This window comes from Alternaria atra, assembly GCF_907166805.1.
Source record: "Alternaria atra isolate CS162 genome assembly, contig: 32, whole genome shotgun sequence".
NCBI classification, from domain to species: domain Eukaryota; kingdom Fungi; phylum Ascomycota; class Dothideomycetes; order Pleosporales; family Pleosporaceae; genus Alternaria; species Alternaria atra.
Genome location: NW_025091331.1, coordinates 241,103 through 261,138, shown reverse-complemented (window position 1 = coordinate 261,138; position 20,036 = coordinate 241,103). Strand labels below are relative to the sequence as shown.

The 20,036-nt window shown below is 50.7% G+C and overlaps 5 protein-coding genes across 5 annotated transcripts; 4 read left to right on the top strand and 1 right to left on the bottom strand.

Moving 5' to 3' along the window:
• Nucleotides 1-1,875: 1,875 nt before the first annotated feature.
• ALTATR162_LOCUS9833 (uncharacterized protein) lies at nt 1,876-3,597 on the top strand (the record flags this gene model as incomplete). The annotated part of the gene is made up of 1 exon (XM_043317469.1): nt 1,876-3,597. One exon carries the CDS (start codon nt 1,876-1,878, stop codon nt 3,595-3,597), a length of 1,722 nt encoding a protein of 573 aa, XP_043173404.1.
• A 1,703-nt stretch (nt 3,598-5,300) lies between these two features.
• ALTATR162_LOCUS9832 (uncharacterized protein) lies at nt 5,301-6,482 on the top strand (the record flags this gene model as incomplete). Its single annotated transcript, XM_043317468.1, has 1 exon — nt 5,301-6,482. One exon carries the CDS (start codon nt 5,301-5,303, stop codon nt 6,480-6,482), a length of 1,182 nt encoding a protein of 393 aa, XP_043173403.1.
• A 453-nt stretch (nt 6,483-6,935) lies between these two features.
• Nucleotides 6,936-7,646, top strand: ALTATR162_LOCUS9831 (uncharacterized protein; the record flags this gene model as incomplete). Its single annotated transcript, XM_043317467.1, has 2 exons — nt 6,936-7,027; nt 7,097-7,646. 2 exons carry the CDS (start codon nt 6,936-6,938, stop codon nt 7,644-7,646), a joined length of 642 nt encoding a protein of 213 aa, XP_043173402.1.
• Nucleotides 7,647-13,148: 5,502 nt separating this feature from the next.
• Nucleotides 13,149-13,927, top strand: ALTATR162_LOCUS9830 (uncharacterized protein; the record flags this gene model as incomplete). Its single annotated transcript, XM_043317466.1, has 2 exons — nt 13,149-13,220; nt 13,268-13,927. 2 exons carry the CDS (start codon nt 13,149-13,151, stop codon nt 13,925-13,927), a joined length of 732 nt encoding a protein of 243 aa, XP_043173401.1.
• Nucleotides 13,928-14,492: 565 nt separating this feature from the next.
• ALTATR162_LOCUS9829 (uncharacterized protein) lies at nt 14,493-18,785 on the bottom strand (the record flags this gene model as incomplete). Its single annotated transcript, XM_043317465.1, has 4 exons — nt 14,493-15,759; nt 15,817-16,505; nt 16,564-17,551; nt 17,608-18,785. The coding sequence occupies 4 exons, from the start codon at nt 18,783-18,785 to the stop codon at nt 14,493-14,495; spliced, it is 4,122 nt and encodes a 1,373-aa protein (XP_043173400.1).
• Nucleotides 18,786-20,036: the final 1,251 nt, after the last annotated feature.

Genomic DNA, 20,036 nt, shown 5'->3' with positions numbered 1-20,036 from the left:
GTGGGACCCTTTTGATGGTCTGATGGTGGAAGGGCTCAGAAGCCAAGATGGCAAGTGGGGCTCTGATCAAAAGCGGGTCAGCTAGGCCAAGAGAGCTCTAGAGGTTTATGACGTATCGCCAAAACACAGCATTCCAATCTCTCGCTCGCTCACGGCGTCTTTGCTAAAACATCCAATCATGATCTACACCACGATGCAAGGCTTAGGAAAGTCTGGGGCCGTTTTTAATAGTGCATGTGTACCCGCTGTGTAGCTCTATACATGCAGCATCTAGATGCGTTCGGACAAATTTCTAGAGCGAACATCGCACGATCGATCCACCAACCTACAACGACGAGACCAGCTAAAGTGGACCGAGAACATGAGAAATAACGATCAACTCTCCGACATGAGCCCACTGTGGTTTCTCCTGCGCGGCTTCGTCAGCACGTTGCTGAATAGAGCCCACATCTGACGACGCTCACGAGGCGGGAATTCTACTTTCCGTTGCTAGACGACCTGCCCAGGCATCCGCACGCTTCCGCACTTCGGCAACACCAGGACAATACTTGAAGTTCAGCCAGTGATGGTGGCAACATCGTCGGAACTCTCATGAAGGAGTCTTCACCAACCTTCCGAGGATGGAATCTCGCCAAAATTTGAGTGCTCGAGTTGATCGTCTCTATGGTCATCATGTCAGAGTGATGCAAGGGCTTTGCATCGTACTGTTAATACACCGTGTAGAACGATCGCCAACGAGACCATTCGCTTGACTGTCCTAACAGCCAACACTGCCATCGCCTGCCCTGGCGGCCTAAGCTAAGCAATGAGGGCGCGAGAAGAATCTGGCTTACTATGCCCATGCCACTACGCTCTCGACACTGGACCGCATCGACTGTGATCATGGTATCCAACCAATATTTTAAACTGCTCGTTGCTCCAACGTTTCCCGTCTTTCTTTCAGACTGGCAGAAGTGTCAGTTAGGAACCATTTAGGCTACCTCCACGTAAGATACACCGCTACAGGGCTGCGTCTGGCTGTCTGCGTACCCCATGAAACCCGATTGTACTGAAGTCTGGGGTAAAAAGCCCGAAATTGCTTGTTTGGTCATCCTGCATATATCATGACGGTAGCGGAAGACTCGGCAACGGTTTGTTACTATGTTGGGAAACTTTGTTCAGCGCTAAGGCCAATGCCAATAGTTTCGATATGCTAAGCGGCAACGACCTTATCGTCGGAATGCACTCCGTAACAAAACCGCATCTTCTTCGAAGAGCTTTACGCCTGCAAGATCGATACCGGAACGGCCACAAACAGTGGCACGCTGCATTATAGTTATAGCAACCTCTCAACCACTCCCAATACGCAACGCATACGGTAATCTCTTGTTGCCAGACATTTTGGGCTCACACCAGATACATCGTGTGGAACATCCGAGCAACGTGTTCCTGTCGATCATACCCCACAAAATCCGGCCTGGCGATCATCGAGAACCACAGTTCCTATATCTTTCTCTCCCTGCCGACCAATGACTGAAATTGCTGTTACTTGAAAACGCGACGTCTTTTCATGTTAACGTGGGCCACAGGCTACGGCTAAACAACCGCAAGCTTCAAGCCATTGCCCACTGAGATGCTAGTCTGCGCGATTGCTCGTATGAGCTTGCGTCTCTTGATATCATCGTTATGAATATGACGATGAATTCGACGCGCGGGGCCCGCTAGGATCCCAACAACACAACATGGTGTCGCACCGCCGGCAGAAACTAGGGAGTTCGAGTAGTACTCGTTGCCGTAGTCTCCAAACATCAGAGAAGTATAAGAGGCATCCAGCTTGAATCCTTTGGAAGGCATCCTCGAAATTCATCTCATTCCACAGTCGCTTAGTCTCCCAATATGAGATACGCATTCGCTCCCCTTGCATTCGGCCTCGGAGCCAACGCTCTCGTCGCCCGTACGAACACACAGTGCTTCAAGCTCCAAGCATCTGGCGGCGCATCAGGTGTACTTGGCCAACTCGACGACGGCCAGAACCGCGTTGGCGGTGGCCATCCTACCGGCTGCTACTGCTTGGACAGCAACGGTGGCTTCACTGATTCCAATGGACGGGGTTGCATCTTGACCCCTCCTACCACGCAGTTCCAGTGCGATGTTGGTGCCACCCCCACCAACGGCTTCGCAGTCAGCTCTGGCGGCGGCGTGACCTACAACGGCTCCGGCAAGTTCTACGCCTGCCCCGTCAATGACAACGGCGAGTACAACGTCTACACAACCCCTGCCCCTGGTCAGACGAAGTGTGTTGAGATCTCTCTTGCGTCTGCTGGTTCATGCGGAGCTGGCGCGTCCCAACCTGCTGGCTCTCAGCCTGCCGGCACACCTCCAGCAGCTACCACTGTCGTTACCAAGACCAAGCCTTCCGAGACCCCCGTTACGACCCCCAACGCCCCAGCTTCCCAGCCGCCATACCCATCCGGCCCTGCTGGCACTGGACCCAACCAGCCAGGTAACACTGGCTACCCAGGCAAGCCTGGTCAATCCGGAAAGCCCGACCACCCCGGTCAACCTGGAAAGCCCTCTCAACCCGCCCCGGAAGCTCCTAAGCCCTCTCAGCCGGCACCCGAGGTTCCCGTAGCTTCTAAGCCTTCTCACCCAGCACCTGAGGCCCCCAAGCCTACACCCGAGGCTCCCCAGCCCTCTCAGCCAGCTGTTCAGCCTCCTATGCCCTCTTCACCCGCGCCTGGAGTTCCTCGGGAGTCCGAGTGCGTTCCCAAGGTCGTTACTGTCACTGTCACCAAGCCTGTAGCCCCTCCAGTTGTGACCAACCCTGCTCCTCCAGCTTCGACGAAGCCCGCCCCTCCAGCGGAGTCCATGCCAGCTCCTCCTGCTGAGTCCATGCCAGCCCCTTCCAAGCCTGCTGCGACCACGCCCGCCCCCTCGAAGCCAGTTGAGACTGTAACATCCATCTCCGGCATCCCAGGTGGCTGCAACCCTGCTCACCCAGGCTCATGCCCTTCTTCCTACTTCGACACCATGCCCGCTCCCTCTCAGCCCGCTATCACCGCCCCTGCCCCCTCTCAGCCAGCCGCGACAGTACCAGCTCCTTCCGTACCAGCTCCCTCCAAGCCCGCTGGCTCCTGTCCTCAGGACCTCAACGGCAACTACCAGTACCCCCATCTGATCGTACCCGTTGACTCCCAGAACCCTGACAAGGCCTACGGCACCTCGTACAACGGCACAATCAACGGCCACACCTGCACCATCTTTAACTTCGATATTCCCGCCTCCTATGCCGGTAAGAAGTGCTCCACCATGTTCATGCTCCCCAGGAAGGAGGACCTCGAGACCTCTGACTACACCATGTCTGGCCACGGAAAGTGCACCGTCAGCAAGCTCAAGGGCAACGCCAATGCACAGACAACATACAGCAACCAACCCGCTAAGGTTGGCGACGTTGCCTCAATTGAGCTCAGCTCCGGTAACACCTACACCGTTGAGTCTGGTGACTGCGAGGCTGGTCAGACCGTGAGCTACGAGATCTGCGGTAGCGGTGATTTCTCCATCAACTACTTCCAGGACTGGAACCCAAGCCCCATCGGCCTGTACGTCCGCCAGTGCTAGATTACTCGCACTGATGGATGAGACCTTGTTTTGATCTCGGATCATTATCAAGTGAGTCTACAAGGTGTCTGAGATATGAACACCAACTACTTCTTCTTTACCGTCGCTTAGACGAGTCCTTCCTTTGCGATAACAGCATAATACGACATGACGACATGGCACTCCTTACGAATGTATTTGTAGATTAGATAAAACTTCAATGTACATCATTTGTTCTGACAAAGCCGATCCAGCTATTGCTAACCGCTTTATCCGCGGCAACTCACCGTTCACGCTCAAGTAGTCTCGACATACACACTACCTCTGTCCTTGTACCCGCTACTCAATCACCCGATGTGCACACCCGGCAATAGTCCACATTTTCGCCCCTTCGATTTCCACCTCGCTGCTTCGGAGCCAGTTCACCGAGCCTACCAACTTCAAGCTCTCCTTCTCTTACAGCCTTCTTCAAGTTTCACACGTTGCGATATGCCTACAGGGGCTGCCAAGACGCTACCGATAGTTCATTTGCTCGAGCGAGGAATAGTCAACGTCCCGCTCGCGTCGCATTCGCTATGCCATATCACGCGTCCGACTTAACTACACCTCTTGCGGACCAATACGAGTGAGTCTACGCAGTCTTGATGTCTTCGTTATTCGACAGGCGCTTTGTTCCGCTCCGAGTGTCATGCACGCCACGATCGTCTCACAACACCATCGTTTTCATGCCTTCTCGTGCTCCATTCGTATAGCGCGCCTCCAGCCAAACGTCGGAACATCGGAATGACAGTACTATGACGGCTGATAGGCAGTATTGTGCCATGTTCGTCCCGAGGCCTCAATGCGCTACGTTCTGAGAAAGCGTCCCTTGCGAAGGGTCGGTCGACCCAAGCCTCAACGTTCGCATGCCAAAGAGCGTTCAGATTGCGCGACCGGCTCTGTCTCCTTGCGCATCATCCTGTTTTCATCATCGATCATTGTCGAGTGTTGATGTACCTGGATCACGCCCTGCAGCATCTACATCCAACTCAGCCTCAGGGTAGAGCCGCTCACAGTCGCGCTAGAAGGCGCGACGAATCTTCTGTACAGTGTCTACAGATGGCAGGCTGCAGCGCGAAATGACACAAGATCCCCACTGTACTTTAAGCGCAATATACACAGCAGTAGCTCCACTGCTTCGACCAATCTGCGAGGAGCTACTTGTGATCGTAATATCATGATCCACATTGCGGGGTCGGTCTTCCAGCAGAGCCGGGGTAGAAGCCGGGTAAACAGCGCAGATATATTGACTTCCCGGAACATCCCCGGTAGATTGAGCCTTGGCTAATCTACTGTTAACAGGACTACATACCATTCTAGGGGCGAACGACCGTTCCTTACATTCGCCAAAGAGAATGCACGGCGTGCCATCGATGAAGCACTACAGCTACGCCACCACGGCGCGTTGTATGCGAGATGTCAATGCTTCTGACCAAGAAACTGGACCGTCTCGAGTGCAATCAGAACCTAGAGCGGGCCGACGGTACCGTTGATCAAGTTTCAAGACAGCCACGTGAACATGAGGGCAAGCCTACACCAAGCCTGCTCCAAGCCTGCTCAATGGAAAACACATAATCGGATGTATCTCTCCTCGGCACTCATCTTCATAACTCTATATAAGACCAGGCAAGTCCCACGTACTGCTGCTCACCACCTCAAGTCACTCTTAAGCCTCTCATTTAATCATGGTGCAACTCACACAATTCGTTTTGGCAACCGCCGCCTTCGCTGGTGTTGTATCTGCAGCTCCCAAGCCGCCTCCTCCAAGCAATGTAACCGTCAACCCTTGGACTGGTAAAGACCGCTATGTCGTTCAGAGTTATGGCAAGAAACTCGAGCAGACCATCGCCTCCTTCACGGCCCAGAACGATACTCTCAACGCTGCGCGCACTCGCACCGTTGCTCAGAAGATCTCAACCTTCACTTGGGTCACTACACGTGATGGCCTGAGCCTCATTCCTACTGCCATCAAGGAAGCTCGTAAGCAAAGAAAGGGCGGAAAGAAGATGATTGTCGGTCTGGTTCTATACAACTTGCCCGACCGTGACTGTTCCGCTGGCGAATCCGCTGGTGAGCTCAGCTCCGCGAATAACGGCCTCCAAATCTACAAGAAAGAATTCGTGGACAAGTACGCAAAGCTAGTTTCTGGAGCCAAGGATCTTGACTTCGCCATCGTTCTCGAACCGGACTCCCTGGGTAACGCCATCACAAACCAGGGCATCCCTTTCTGTTCGACAGCCACTCCAATCTATGAGGAAGGTATCGCGTATGCAATCTCCAAGTTGCAGTTCCCCAACGTACATCTGTACATTGATGCTGCGCACGGCGGCTGGCTCGGCTGGGCAGACAACCTGAAGCCCACCGCTCAGATCTTTGCGAAGGTCGTTGCCATGGCAAAGAAGCTCAACCCCGCAGCTAAGATCCGGGGCTACTCCACGAATGTGTCTAACTACAACTCTTTCCAAGCCAAGGTACGCGAGAACTACACCGAGTACTCGCCATCTTGGGACGAGAGCCATTACGCCTCGTCGCTTGCTCCTTACCTCGAGGCTGAGGGCCTGCCATCCAACTTCATCATCGACCAGGGCCGCGTCGCGCTCCCTGGTGCTCGTGCGGAGTGGGGTGAGTGGTGCAACGTGGAACCTGCTGGATTCGGCGCCCTTCCCGGTTCCAAGCAGAACAACCCCAATGTCGATTCTCTTGTTTGGATCAAGCCCGGTGGCGAGAGTGATGGAAAATGTGGCCTTGATGGCGCGCCGGCTGCTGGCGCTTGGTTCGACGAGTATGTGCAGATGCTGGTAAAGAACGCCGATCCACCTCTTGAGCCGACCTACCTGGGAAAGCCACCCAAGGGCCCTAAAGTTTAGATGTAGTTGCCTTGAACGGAGCTGATCGACTGTAAAACTCCCAATTTTGTAGCAGTTCAGCTGTATATACTAGATTGGATACTCGAAAATGTTATAAGACATATTTTTCTACAAGTCCTCGCCAATCTTGATAATACATCGAGTGCTGCTTGCAAACTCATCTTGACTAATACGCTGACCACGAAGCTTTAGAGGTCGTAGCTGAGTTCCGAGTGCAGGAAGGGTAGACGTGTGCCAGACTTCTCATCCTGCGGCGATAAGCAAAGAGATGGGTACTCCGAGCTCACGCGTGATTGCACGCTAGCTTGGCAGCTGCCTAGCCCCAGACCTGCTGCTTTATAAGAGTTCGTTTGTATTGGCCGTTTAAGTCACTACAAAGGCCTTCTTGCTGCAGTCCTGCAATATCTCTTTCCGTCAACTTCATACACTCAACTTGGTACCGAAACCTGCAAGATGGCCACCGTCGTCTGGGACCGCGAAAAGGCTGATTCTAACTGGGAGGAACTGCTCAGGCGCGCGACTAACCCTGGGGAAGCCGACAAAATGTAAGTCTCTTAGTCTAGCGCAACCTTGGGCGACTAATACCTTGATGGATGACTGACTAGCTCGAACAGCGCCACCGCCAACCAGCTCAGTTCGCCTATTTTTCGATTAACTGGCGAAATCCGCACTCTCATCCATAATCAAATTTGCCTCTCTACTACAGTCATGTACAAGAAACGCTCGGATGTTTCCGGCGGCGCTTGCCTCTTCAACCAGACCTTTCTCCTCACTTGCAAACAATTCTACTGCGAGGCCATAGCACTCTTTTATAGTCTCGCGACGTTCGAGCTATCTGGTCATGCAGGGTGGCTGACTCAGAGAGGCCTTAACCCCAAGTATCGCAGTCTCACCACCTCGGCTTCTGTGGACGGCGAGGTGGTATCAAGGGAATTTAGCGCCATCCTCCGTGAAGACACAAGCGAGAGATCTGCATCGTCAGAAGTCCCGTCACCTGAGATGTGTCTGCCTGGGGTGAAGAAAATATATGTACATGGCCGATTTTGGTCAACTGAAGTCGTAAGGTTTACACTAAGGAAATTGTTCAAGAAGGAGGACTTGCCCATCACTGGTGACGAAGCCCTAGTTTGTGAGGATGCATGGCGGGACTGCAGGATTTCATAGCTTTGACTGCTGTTAGCGCGTTATTTCCGGCTTCTTTTCTCTCATCCCTTGTGGAATGAGTGGTTAAGGGTACATTTGCATCCATGTTTCCTAGCCACAGCTATAACGAGGAGACCCAATGAAGATCAACCACGTAGTCAGTAGCAAGGAAACAAGACCATTCCCACAATATCCGATGATTGTGCTTCGTCAGCTTTATATGTGAACGAGATTTGTGGTGTCTCACTGCTGTTGTACTTTCACTTCCGCACGTACCTAATTTAAACACCTAGCTCCAACTTCCGGTCTAGTTTTCTTTCTGATTCCCTCTCCACATGCAACACCCCTTGAATTATTCGCGTGTTATTTCCCGTTAACAAACACAGCACGATCAGTCTCAGCACTACATCTTCGGCCGCATTTAATCCTTCAACCCCACTCGTCGCTCTCTCAAATTCAAATCTTCCAATCGAAGATGTACAACTCTCATATCAGTCAGCTCCTAGATACGGCACGAAGCCCGCAGGTAGTCTTTCCGTTACACGACCTTCAATATCAGTTCCATAAGTCCCGTGTACTTCAAGCAACTAATTAGACATGAGAACGGTTTGCTTATCACATCGCTTAGTCTAAACAGGAGGGAGTTGCCACGGCTAGTACTGAAGGGAAACGTCGAATATTTTGGGCTTTAGGACGAGTGAAACTAGCTTGCTATGAGCCCAAGTGCAGAAAAGAGATCTGAATGAAGGCTTTGGTGTATTATATGGAGAGCGTGAAGGGTTTTGTACGGAGTAGCATCTGCTCTTGACCTATTGGAAAGGAATTACGATAGTTCTCATTGGAGAGGATTAGAGGACCATTAGGTAGTCGCTCCTTCCAATTAGTCAAAAAGTCTGTTGAGCTCACTCTCAATTCGCTTGTCACCTTACTTTCACTTCGCTTTCCACCTCACTACCCACCTTGAACTTTGACTGTCACTGCTCTCAATTCCGACACGAATCACTTTCTACCTTCCAACCCCCACCTAAATACTTGCCATGGAAGCCGAAACCTCCTCCGAGACCTTACAATGCGACGGCGCGATGTCAGAGGCGCAATTTTCCCGTTTCTCATTCGTGTCCATAGCAACTAACACCTCGTCTAGTACACTCAAGAACCAGCTCGTGTCACCTCTCTTCCGCCTGCCGGCCGAAATTCGCAACAAGATCTACACCTATGTGAGCTTCTCTGTTAGTATTATAGTTCAAAAAATCTACAACATGCACACTTACGGTTTTCTTTTTTTCTCTGGGTTGCTAGGCTTTATTGAAAGCTGCAAACAGATCTGGCGGGAAGCGACGACACTACTATACACGATAGCGACTTTCGACTTTACCTATGGCGAAGTGGTATTCCGGCTATCTGGAGGCTTCAATCCCAATATCAGTGCCCTTGTCACCTCGATGAGGAATTCAGGATTGTTGGTTTCCCACGTGGTATATGAAGTCACTGATTACAACAGTTGCTGGCATTCTACCAAGTCACCAGTAGTATGCCTCTCAGGCCAAATATAAGGCTTGGGCTGTACGGGCTCTCTACCCTCTATGTCGACTACACATATGTCCTCGGGCATGAGGATGGTATTCTCGCCGCGGTAATTGGGAGTGAATACTACCGCTTCCTGCCACACATGATCCGGTCGCTCCACCACCTCATTGGAAGACATTAAAATTAAGGATATTATTTATTTCAACAACCAATTCTTTCACATACGACCACAGGACACTGAAAATTAGTTCACCCGTTCGATCCGTCAAAACTCGCGGTGCCGTGTTGAGGTCGATTAACTGAGGTTCGTCCTCGGTTACCCGTTTCAGGAATCGCGACTCCGTCCGCAGCCCCCACCACCATAGCCCCAAATGACTATTAACAGTAATTCAACACTCGCTGCAATAGCAGCGCACTGGTTTAAGGATGAGCTGCCGCCAGGGTCGGGCTCGCAACCTTCCTGTCCTCCTCACACTGTCTACACTGCAGTGCTACTCCCTCTACAGTCCTGATGGCGCCTAAGAAGAAGAGTACAGATCTTGCGCATTTGCACTCTCTTGTTCAGCTTGAGAAAGAGCCAACTCCGCTTACGCAGGAAGACGTGAAAGCTCTGCTGATTCCTTCAAGCTACAAATCACACATGTACACTATGGATCTCTGGATAGAGTAAGTTAAGAGGTAGCATTAGGTGCAAATATTTTGCTAACAAGCTAGATTCTTCAAGACCTTCTACCCTCACGAACCTGTGAATCCTAAGTTCGGAGAAGCACCCGCTGTGTACCGTATTAAGATGCACCTGTTCTGGCTTGCTGAAACAAGGACTGGCCAACTGGACGAGAACATCACAGACACTACTCTTCGAAACCGCCTGTCTTCACTCAAACGAGCCATCAAGTTATACACTGGTTACCAATATAGCTCCGCGCAGAACAAGGAGCTAGAGAACTTTATCACCAAAGAGCTCGTACATAAAGAGAAGATTGGAACTAGGGCGTACATTAAGCCAGTAGCTCCTTTGCTTGTCGCTGAGGATCTTATCCAATTCATGTGGGTGTGCGACGAGTATAGATTTGCGCATCCACGTGCACGTCTGCAGTTGGCTTTCTCCATCGTCCTCATGACATATCTGGGCAGTCGCCCAGGAGAAATCATCGAATCAGCATCCTGGAAACACAGTAATGAGGGCCTCCTGTATGATGACATCACTCTCGTACGTTTCCAAAATGAAGAATACGTAGGGTTTCTTCTGCATGTCAAGTTGCGCAACCGAAAAGGCCATCGCAACAACAAAAAGCACTCGTAAGTGGAGATCCCCTAAGCGAAAAAATCTCAATTCTAAGAAAACATAGACCTGTAATGCTTCTCTACGAAGAACCTACGCGAGCTCTATGTCCAGTCACTCATTTTTTAGCGTTAGCACTAGCAGACGGAGTGTTCGCGGACCGTCAGTCTTTCCAAGACGTTGCAGCACAGGAACTGCCACCAGATAGTAAGCTATACAGATATCGCTACAAGCCGGAGGCGAAGAAAAGACCTATCCTTCGAGGTATCTGCAACAATGGCGTAGTCTCCGAAAACGATATCCTCACATATGATTGCTTCAACAACATGATCAAGGGTCTTGGACAACGGGCTGGGTATGAAGACAGGCTGAGTGCATATTGCTTCCGCAGAGCGTATGCTGTAGCAGTCGAGAGTATGTATCACACGATGATATGATGCTTGCTTTCAACTGACCATCTGAAAGAGACGGCAACTCCAGCTCAGAGGAGGTTACTCATGGGTCATTCCAACGATGATACGGTCTTGTATTACATTTCCGGCATCGTTGGAGTTGACAGCCAGTCCATGATCCACGGGCGAGAGCAAAAGACTAAACTCATTGACGAAAACACTTCTATGATGTCGAAAAGGAATGTTCTTGCACCAATGCCTCCCGGATCTCAACTCACCGACCGTGTCATACCAAAAGCTAAGGAGATTGGTAAGAATGTTAAGGAAGTGAGTTTATTGGAACGGACTCCAAGCCAAGAGTATGCTATACGACGGCAATCCCGAAAAGTCGCGTACCGTAGGCAACGGGATGCTTTTTTCGAGGGAGGAAGTACTAGGTCTCCCGATGCTGCAACATCATCAACTTCTGGACAAACCACGACAAAGCCTTTGCGTACTCCATCGCGATATCTGCAAGCTTTCTTGAAGTTTGAGCCTGAAAGGAAAGCTATCTCGAGCGTGCTTTACCCCGGCTGCGCTACGACAGCTGATGTTGCGGCCGAAGGGACTAAGATCTCGCTCGATGTCATACTCGAGCCAATGGTGAAAATATCTTGTCCAGAGAAGAAGCGGTACGCCTATGCATCTGCTTCACCTACTAAGGAGAACCGTTGTGGTGTGTGTAAACATCAATTTCATCAGAACAATAAGAAGTACGTACTCCGCATTATGTTGTATGCTCTACTAACAATGACAGATCAAGGCCGGATCGAATGAATGAGCACTTACTTCATTGTGCTCGCAAAAAACGCATACAAACTGAACGAAAACACACGGACTGTCAATTCGCCTACATTCACCGTTGTGCTTGGTACGGCTGTAATTTCAGCTTCCGTGGAAAATCTTGCGGGACTAATTCTTCTCATGTTACGAGGCATATACATGATATACGCAGTCACCAGTGTTTATGGAATACGTGCCTCCAAATTTTCCAGAGTTACGAGAAGCTAGCTCATCACGTCTCTGAAAAGCATAGAGTCCCCAATGATTGGACTATGCTGACAAAGATGCACTACTGTTACGAGCACGACGAATGGTGCCGCTCAGACGAGCTGTGGTCACAGCATCTTGAACGGTACCACCTCTCTGAACTCAACAACTTTTGCGGCATCATCCGGCTTGATGGGGTGATCATAGTTGCCGGGCATTGCCTCTTATGCTTAGGCGATATGAATGCGCCGTTGCATGATCGCTTTCTGCAATTTGACAGCGCTTTTAATCTGCATACCCATATGAGAAAGCATCTAGCTCAACTAGATGTTCCTCCAGCTGTTTGTCCGCACCCGCACTGCCAAAATACACTCGGCTCTGAGGACACATTCTGGAGCCACGCAGAAACCGTCCATGGCATGCCGCCTTTTGGCCCCCGCCGAAGAACAGGAAAACGTAAAACACCAGACGAGCTTGAGGATTCCGAAGATGACACAAACCATACAGCTGATAGCACGCCAGACCCGCTTAGCAATGGCATTGATACATCATGCGGAGTTGCGGCGAGCCATAATCTAGCGGCAGATGAGGCAGTGTAGACTTAGTACGACTTGCGGCGCTTAAAGTTGGCGGTACCGAAGGTGAGGATTGCAGCGATCGAGACGCAAGCGCTTCGGCAACGAGGCGCTTTGGCAACAAGGCGCTTTGTTGACAGGATTGGGAACGCAGAAAGCGGCCAAAACTAGAGATACTTAAATAAGATCGTAGAATCTTTTGCTTAAAGACAGGTACAGGCACTTGACTACTACTACAAGCATGACTACGCTGAATGAGAGGTCCGCGCGTCATCGCGCTAAGCTCAGACGGCGCACGGCCACTGGAACTTCCCGGAGCCCATCGCCCCTTCCCCCACCCTCTCCATCACCCTTTGTGCCGTCGCGCTCCACATCGCCCTTAGTCCTTCCTACCCCGCTACAATTGGAACTTGAACATCAAGCACAGCTCAACTTTGACTTCGAGCGACCAAGTCCAATTCGCCATAGCCCCTCACATCTGTCCCAATCATCCGGACAACTTGTTGGGGACGACCAGCGTCAACTACTTGAAACACAATTGCACAACACTCTCGAGCAACTTGGTGCTTTGCCTCATAGCGCATCCTCCCGAACTCGACTCAAATCGCAAGCGCGCGACATCCTTCAGTTGCTAGAGGACCTTCCGCCTAGACCATGCCCATGTCCTCACCACCAGGACGTGCCGACCGGAGCCACGGTCGACGACAGCAGGGTCGTAATGGATAACGGTAGGATTGGCACGAACAAAAGCAGGATTGTGACGAATGATAGCATGGTCATGCTTGCGGTGGTATGATCAAGTTACCCACAGCTTAATTAAGCTAACTGTCTCTGCAGAACTCCACAGACGTTTCACACACATACCTGGTCTTCAAGTTCACAGCCCCGCCCATCAACAACCCGCTTGACCCCTCCTACGACCCGCGTCTCGACGTAGCCCTGCTCCGTCCAGCGGGCCAAACCATCCAAGACCAAGAAAAGTACATGGAAGACCGCGAAGCGCACCGCCTGAACCCGACAGTCCCACCGCCCATCCCGCGCTGGCAATTCGAATACTTCCTCCCGTCGGACAAGTCCAAAGTCCGCGGCATCAAACGCAACTTCACGACGCACGACCCAACCAACGAATCCGACATTGACTTTGACATTGCCGAAGACGACGACGGCCAGCCGCGCAAATGCTTCAAGTACGACAATGTGCGCACGTACGAGACGAGCCAGCAGGTTGGCGATCCGAGTGATACGTACGGCGATGTTGTGGCGCTTGCCCTGCATGATCCGGAGAAACATGCCAACGAGCCCCTCAGGGATAGCAAGATGCAGCGTGCGGCCTACTTTTACCCTATTACGCAGCGCACCAGCTTGAGGCCTAGACGGCCTGGTAGGATCGATATGACGGAGGAGCAGCCTAAGGTTGATATTATTGAGGCTGCGGGTAAGGAGCCGGAGGGGGAGAGGAGGGAGGGGTATCGGAAGAGGGCTGAGGGTGTCGAGTAGGGTATTGATGGGTGAGGTTCTGATAGTGTGGGAAGAGGGCTTGCTTGGTCTTCTTGTCGTGACGGTGCATAAAGTTGAGATTGAAGTCATTTTGGTATTCATCATCAGCGAAGGCGTTACTGAGGTATGCAGATGTAACAATATGGACACTGGTGCGTAAAGAATTACACTCAAGACTGTTTTCTTCTTTCTAATCTTGAAAATAATTGCATGGGTGTATGGTGCTTTCTTTGGGCTATAACAAAGTTCGGATATATATTGCCTCTATTCTTTTGTGGTATCTCTGTTGCGAGGGCCTTGGACTGGGTGCGAGCTGTGCTGAGGTACTGCCCTCCAATTACATCACCACATTGTTGATCAGTAAGTATTACACTCTGTCTTTTTGCTGAACCCAGGAATTGACATTTGATTGAACCCACATTGAGTTCAATTTCGAGTCTCCTGTGACAATGTTTGAATCATGAATAAGTGCGAGGAAACAGAGATATGTGACTACAAGTAAGAACATAGGAAAGTACATGCAGGCTGGCACGGTACAGCAAACACCCTGTGACTAAACACCCTACTATATCGCGCAGATAGCTCCCCGAAGACTCTCCACTGTATCAAGCTTCGTCCTTACGTTGCCGAGACTAGCATAATCCTTCTGACTAATAGCCCGCCTCGACTGGGCCGCGTTCTTGAAGCCACTCCGACCAACGCCTGCGCCAGCCAAGTAGGAAAAGACGGCAATAAGCGCGTTTTCAGGATCCTCGATCACAGTGTATAGTGTTAGAGCCGCGTCACCTGCAGTGCCAATAAGCCGCAACAAACTTCGCGCAGCTGTTAGGCCTGCAGCGCCAGCGGCTTCACCCACTACAGGAATGAAAAAGAGAAGGCTTGTGATGAAATTCAGGATAAATTCCTCCCGCTCTTTCTTCTCAATATCGTTGGCCTTGTCGATGATTTGCTTCATGCTTTCAATCGCCTCTTGGATTGCGAATGCAGGGATTGATGTGGCATCGACCAAATCGGACAGTAGCATCTCCTCATCGTAATCGCCAAACTCCTGCATGTATTGGAAAGAGTCGAGCATCTCATTGGCTTTGGAATATGAGTCTCCAACAATGTCTTTGGGGTTGTAAATTTCGATGTCCTCTTTGGGTCCGGGGTAATTCCAGAAATATTGATTGGTCCGCAGCAAACATGGTTTGAGGTCTTCTGGCTTTTCGACCCCCTGACAACCATTGGGGGTAATGTGCATGAGTCTCGGGCGGAAGGAAATCCAAGACTCTTCGATGCCCCATGCGTCTGCGAGGTCCTTGAAGAAGCTGTCCGAGTCGTTGAGCGTGAACGTGACGTTGGGTATACGCTCCCCTACATCAAGCCCCTTGTCCCCGAACTCCATCTTCGGGCATTTGTCCATTGCGACGTCACCATACCCGGATTTGCAATTCTTGTCGCTGATGTAACCAACACAATCGACCGCACATTCGGGAACTTTGCAGGAAGAGCAACATGTTCGCCACTTGTAGTCTTTGCACGTGAAGTACTTATCAACCCGATCCGAAGCCATGAAGTTGTCAATCTGGTCAGGAATCTGAGCTTTGACAAACTTCTGGTAGATTTCAAACTTCTTGTCATAGTCGCCGTCGACTAGTGTCTTGTATGTTGCGAGAGCGTCTTCGTAAATGGCTACCTGCACATTTAGGATGTATTGTTCCATGCAGTGGGGCGGTATCGAATCCTTCCGATCCTCGAGTTGCTGGAGTGTTGCGAATTCGGAAGATCCGCATTCCGAAAACCAATCAGGATCGATGAGGTAGTCTCCGTCGTCGTCTTCGCCGGTGCCGCTGATGACTGTTAAAATACTGCAAAACCGCTGCAAAATAGCTTGTCGTGCAACTTACTCAACAAAAGACTGAAGGTCAACAGCCCAATCTGTAGTACCTGCGAAGTTATACGAGTCATAGAAATCCGATCGCGTCTTCTTCATGTCTTCGTCCATCCATGCCACCCACTCAGTATCGTTGTAGACCATGATGTTGGAACCCTCCTCTTTCCACTGTTTGTTCACGCTGCCAGACTTAATGATTTCGTCAATCTCAGCATTGGAAATGTACCCTGAAGTAGCAGTACATCTCCCCTGCTGAGCGTTGGATACCCGAGCTGACCCAGTGAACTTGCACTGTTCCGAATCACAGCCGGCCTGCGCCATCTTGAACGACCGGCCATAGCTGGCGACACCTACAACAACTTTGTTTGAGGGCGCGCCAGCTTTGGTGATCATAGACAGGGCGTCTTTGGTCTCTGTCTCGTTAACATGAGACCTGAGACAGTTGCCAGTGTCGCAACCCGGAGAAGTCCATTTGTTGCCATAGTCCCATTGTCCGTGCAAGTCGTAGGTCATGTAGATGATGTAGTCGAGACTTGAAGCCATCTGCTTGATTGGAAACGACTTGAGGTACCAATATGATGCCGGCGCTGCAAACGAGACAGTCTTGGAAGAGCCAAGAGATGTCTTGAGACTTGAAAGAAGTCGATAGTAATTCACGCCGTTCACAGGGTCGTCGCTAGGGATTTCTGGAATATCGGGAGCCTGATCGAACAAATGTTAGCGTTGTAAAACATGAGGGGGAACGAGGAAGTGTGCTCACTCCTGGATACTCCCAATCGAGGTCTATCCCATCAAGGCCGTGTTCATTCACAAAGGAAATGAGGTTGTTCTTGAAGAGCTCACGGTTGGCAGGTAGTGCAGCTTCGCGGAGGATCGAGAAGGTTCCAGGCTCGGTACTGAAGGCCCAACCACCAAGTGAGACAATCTTCTTTACTCCAGTCATGCCCTTGAACAGTTCAAACTGCTCCATGACCGATGGGTCAGTGATTTCCACTTTGTAGTCGCCTCTTGTGACGTTTGCAAATGCAAAGTGAATGTGTGTGTAGGCATCTGTGTCGATCTCGTCCACCCACATGGTCAAGCAGTCCCGGGCAAAGTTCCACGACTCGTAATAGGCCACTTTGATCTTGCTCGCTGGTGCCGAACCTTTGATGATATCCCTTCCACAATTGCTAATGCATCCATTTTCCCCTGGAGCCGATGTGCCAGGCGCACCGGTCTCGGATTTGGAGATGACACAAAAGTCGTCGGTCAATCCACACTGGCCCCAGATGTTGCAGCAAACGTTCAACGGACAGGGATTGAGCATAGAGAGATCACCGCCGGTCAAGAATACAGGTGTCTGCATAGTACCGTTCACCGTTGGTCCGCAAACCGCGTTGGGCACGCTGGCTGGCATCGGGGGGCCACCGGTGCTCACACACATCTTGAAATCCGGAAAAAGTCGCTTGCAGCCGTTCCACCCCCATGTTTTCTTGTTGAAAGACTCCAGCTCGGTCACGGTCAGGTCACGAGAGGCCGCAATCACTGAACAGCTGTCATCTTTCTTAGTCGTATAGACAGCGCAGTTGCCACTGACGTCAGGCTTAGGCTTGAGGTCCGGCATCTTGCCGCTAGAGCAGCATACCTGTTGCCCTGGCGCCAGCGATGAGCAGAGGTTGGTCTTGGTGTTGACCTGCGTGAATTCTGCCGCACTGATGCCACATTTTGACGCAAGTGACGCACATGTATCGCCGCTTACAACTGGCCTACGCGACAATGTCAGTGATCTTGTCGATGAGATGACGAGCTGTGGGCTACTGACCTTGTCTTGCATGTACCGTCGGAGTTTCCAGATGGCAAAGTACTTGGCAATGTGCCACTGCTGCAGCAGACCTTCTCGTCTTTCACCAGGGTAGTGCAAAGCTTGGCGCGATTGTACTTCTCCAGATTGGCTTGGCTGATCCCACATCTGTTCGCCACAGTGACGCAACCATCGCCGGACTGAACGGTAATCGTCTTACAGTCAGCCCTAGCGCTAAGGTAAGATCGTGCGGTGAAATGAGTGGGAGATTTCGTCTCAGGTCCTGAAGTCATATTTGTCGCGTTGTTCAACCATGAGTCGATTGGCGTGGGAACGCGTAGGGTGACTTGCATCCATGCCTCGCCAGCTCCAGCTTGAGAAACACAACCGCCATCAGCCCACGTGCTAACGGCCTGTTTCACAAATTGAAGGTTTGACACGCTCGTGGCAACGATCCCCATGCTGTAATCTGCCCCGCGATGACCATTTCCACATAATTGGACAACAATCGATTGAGAAACCGATCTTTCTCGCGCAAAGTCCAGAAAGACTTTGAGGACGTCTGAAGTCAACCCATGCTGATGAACCTCAGCTCCGGCAAAGAGTCCCACCGCGGATGATTGGGAATAGGCGAATTCCATCGCATTGTTTGTGCAAGAAGGTTGTTGCAAACTGAGGTGATTGGCGATCTGATTTCCAGCCGCAAGGAGATGATTGGTAGAAAATCCATCGTTGTTGTCGGCTGTCGGTTGATGCATGAATACAGTAGCATTTTCCAAAACTCGGTTGGCTGTGGTACATAAAGACGCCTTCTTCTCATCAGGCACATGCGCGGCGTTCGTATTGGGCTCGTAGTCGGCTGAGCATGCTTTAACTATCTCCAATGCGCCTTTGTTGTCGTCGTCGAGAGATGATTGTACGACCATGTTGAGAAGCATTGTCTCATTGCAGAATGCCAGTTTTGTGAGGTCCGAATACAAAAACCAGCCCGCGCTGGAATTGATGTCCTGACCCCCACCGCATGGGATAGGGCAGGCTTTGAGTACGTCCGGTGACACACGCTTGGCTGCCGCCATCCACTCATCGAGATCATCCGTGACATCATCCGACGTGTGAGTGACAATGATATCTGAAGCCCAAGTGACGGCAGCTCCAGCATATATGATGAAAAAAACATGTAAAAGAATTTTAAACTCCATACTGGCTGTGTGGTACCTAGGTACTGTAAACACAGGCTTGGAATAAAGGCGCGTGGGCCAGATTGGTAACGAATGACAGGAAAGTGAGTGCAGTAAAGAGTGTGATGAAGAAAACAAATTGAGCACAACAAAGTTTAGAGACTCTTATGGGGTTTCCGAACAGCTGTTTAAGAATAAAACCCAGCTCTATTAAACGTATACGACTACTCGTAAGAGGCGTGACCGAGTGGACTGGCTAGCGCCAACATAGTCAACCTTTACCGACCTACTCACTAACGCGATTGTTCCAGATTATCGGGGCTGTCTCATATCAACCCAAATCAGAATTGGGGCTAGATCCAAAATTGTACGATTTGGGTCGAGACATAAAATACTTCCCTGATAACTGGGTGCAAAGCTAAGCGCATTCATGCCAAGACGCTCGGTTAGGTATCCAGACAATCTTGGGATCATGGCCGAGCCGTTGCCGCCGTTGCTTGAAATTGTTCCCCACCCCTGCTCTTTTGCGGACTGTCGCCTTCCCGATTCGGCACGCACCGGATGAACTGTCGTTCTCCCGTAATTGCGGCATTTTGCATCAGCGCGGCTCCCTGATCATTCACTCTAACCTCTGTCTAGCCGTTGCTGGTGTTCTTATCATATTTGGATCCTCTACCTTTCCAAACGAGCTTGGTGAGCGTTACAGGCTGCGCATAAAGCCTCAGTTTGGTATGTTGAACATTCGAGTTTGCGTAATACAACACCCTACAGGGATAAATGAAAAAAATTGAGTGACCACTCAACAATCTTGTTCTTGTCAATTTCGAATCATCAAATTGAGACGTCCTAGTGTAACTATCCTTTTCTCAGTCGGAAATGTTATCTCTCGGCAAACGTGATATCTTAGTTAGCTTCGGAGAACGCCAATTTCTACGTGGCACAGTTGTGACAGCGACATAGCCGCCATAACCTCAGATGATTACGGATCAGTTCATTGAGGAGTCTAGATCTTGGGAAGACATAGGGGCAATTTCCAGTCCCGGACTACTGGCGGCACTATTCCGGAACACCAGTACTACTGTAGTTGGCTAAGTAATTTTCTAGCCGACGAGCATAACAGCTCAAAACTCAAAGCGTATCTCCGACTTCAGTACTCAGACTTCGCCTTCAGTTACCTGCCTACTCTTGACAGCTAACTCGAGCTACCTTTCATTGTATTCTTCCAATATGAGAGTCTCCCTTCTGTTCGCTCTCTCCTATCTTTCCACTGCC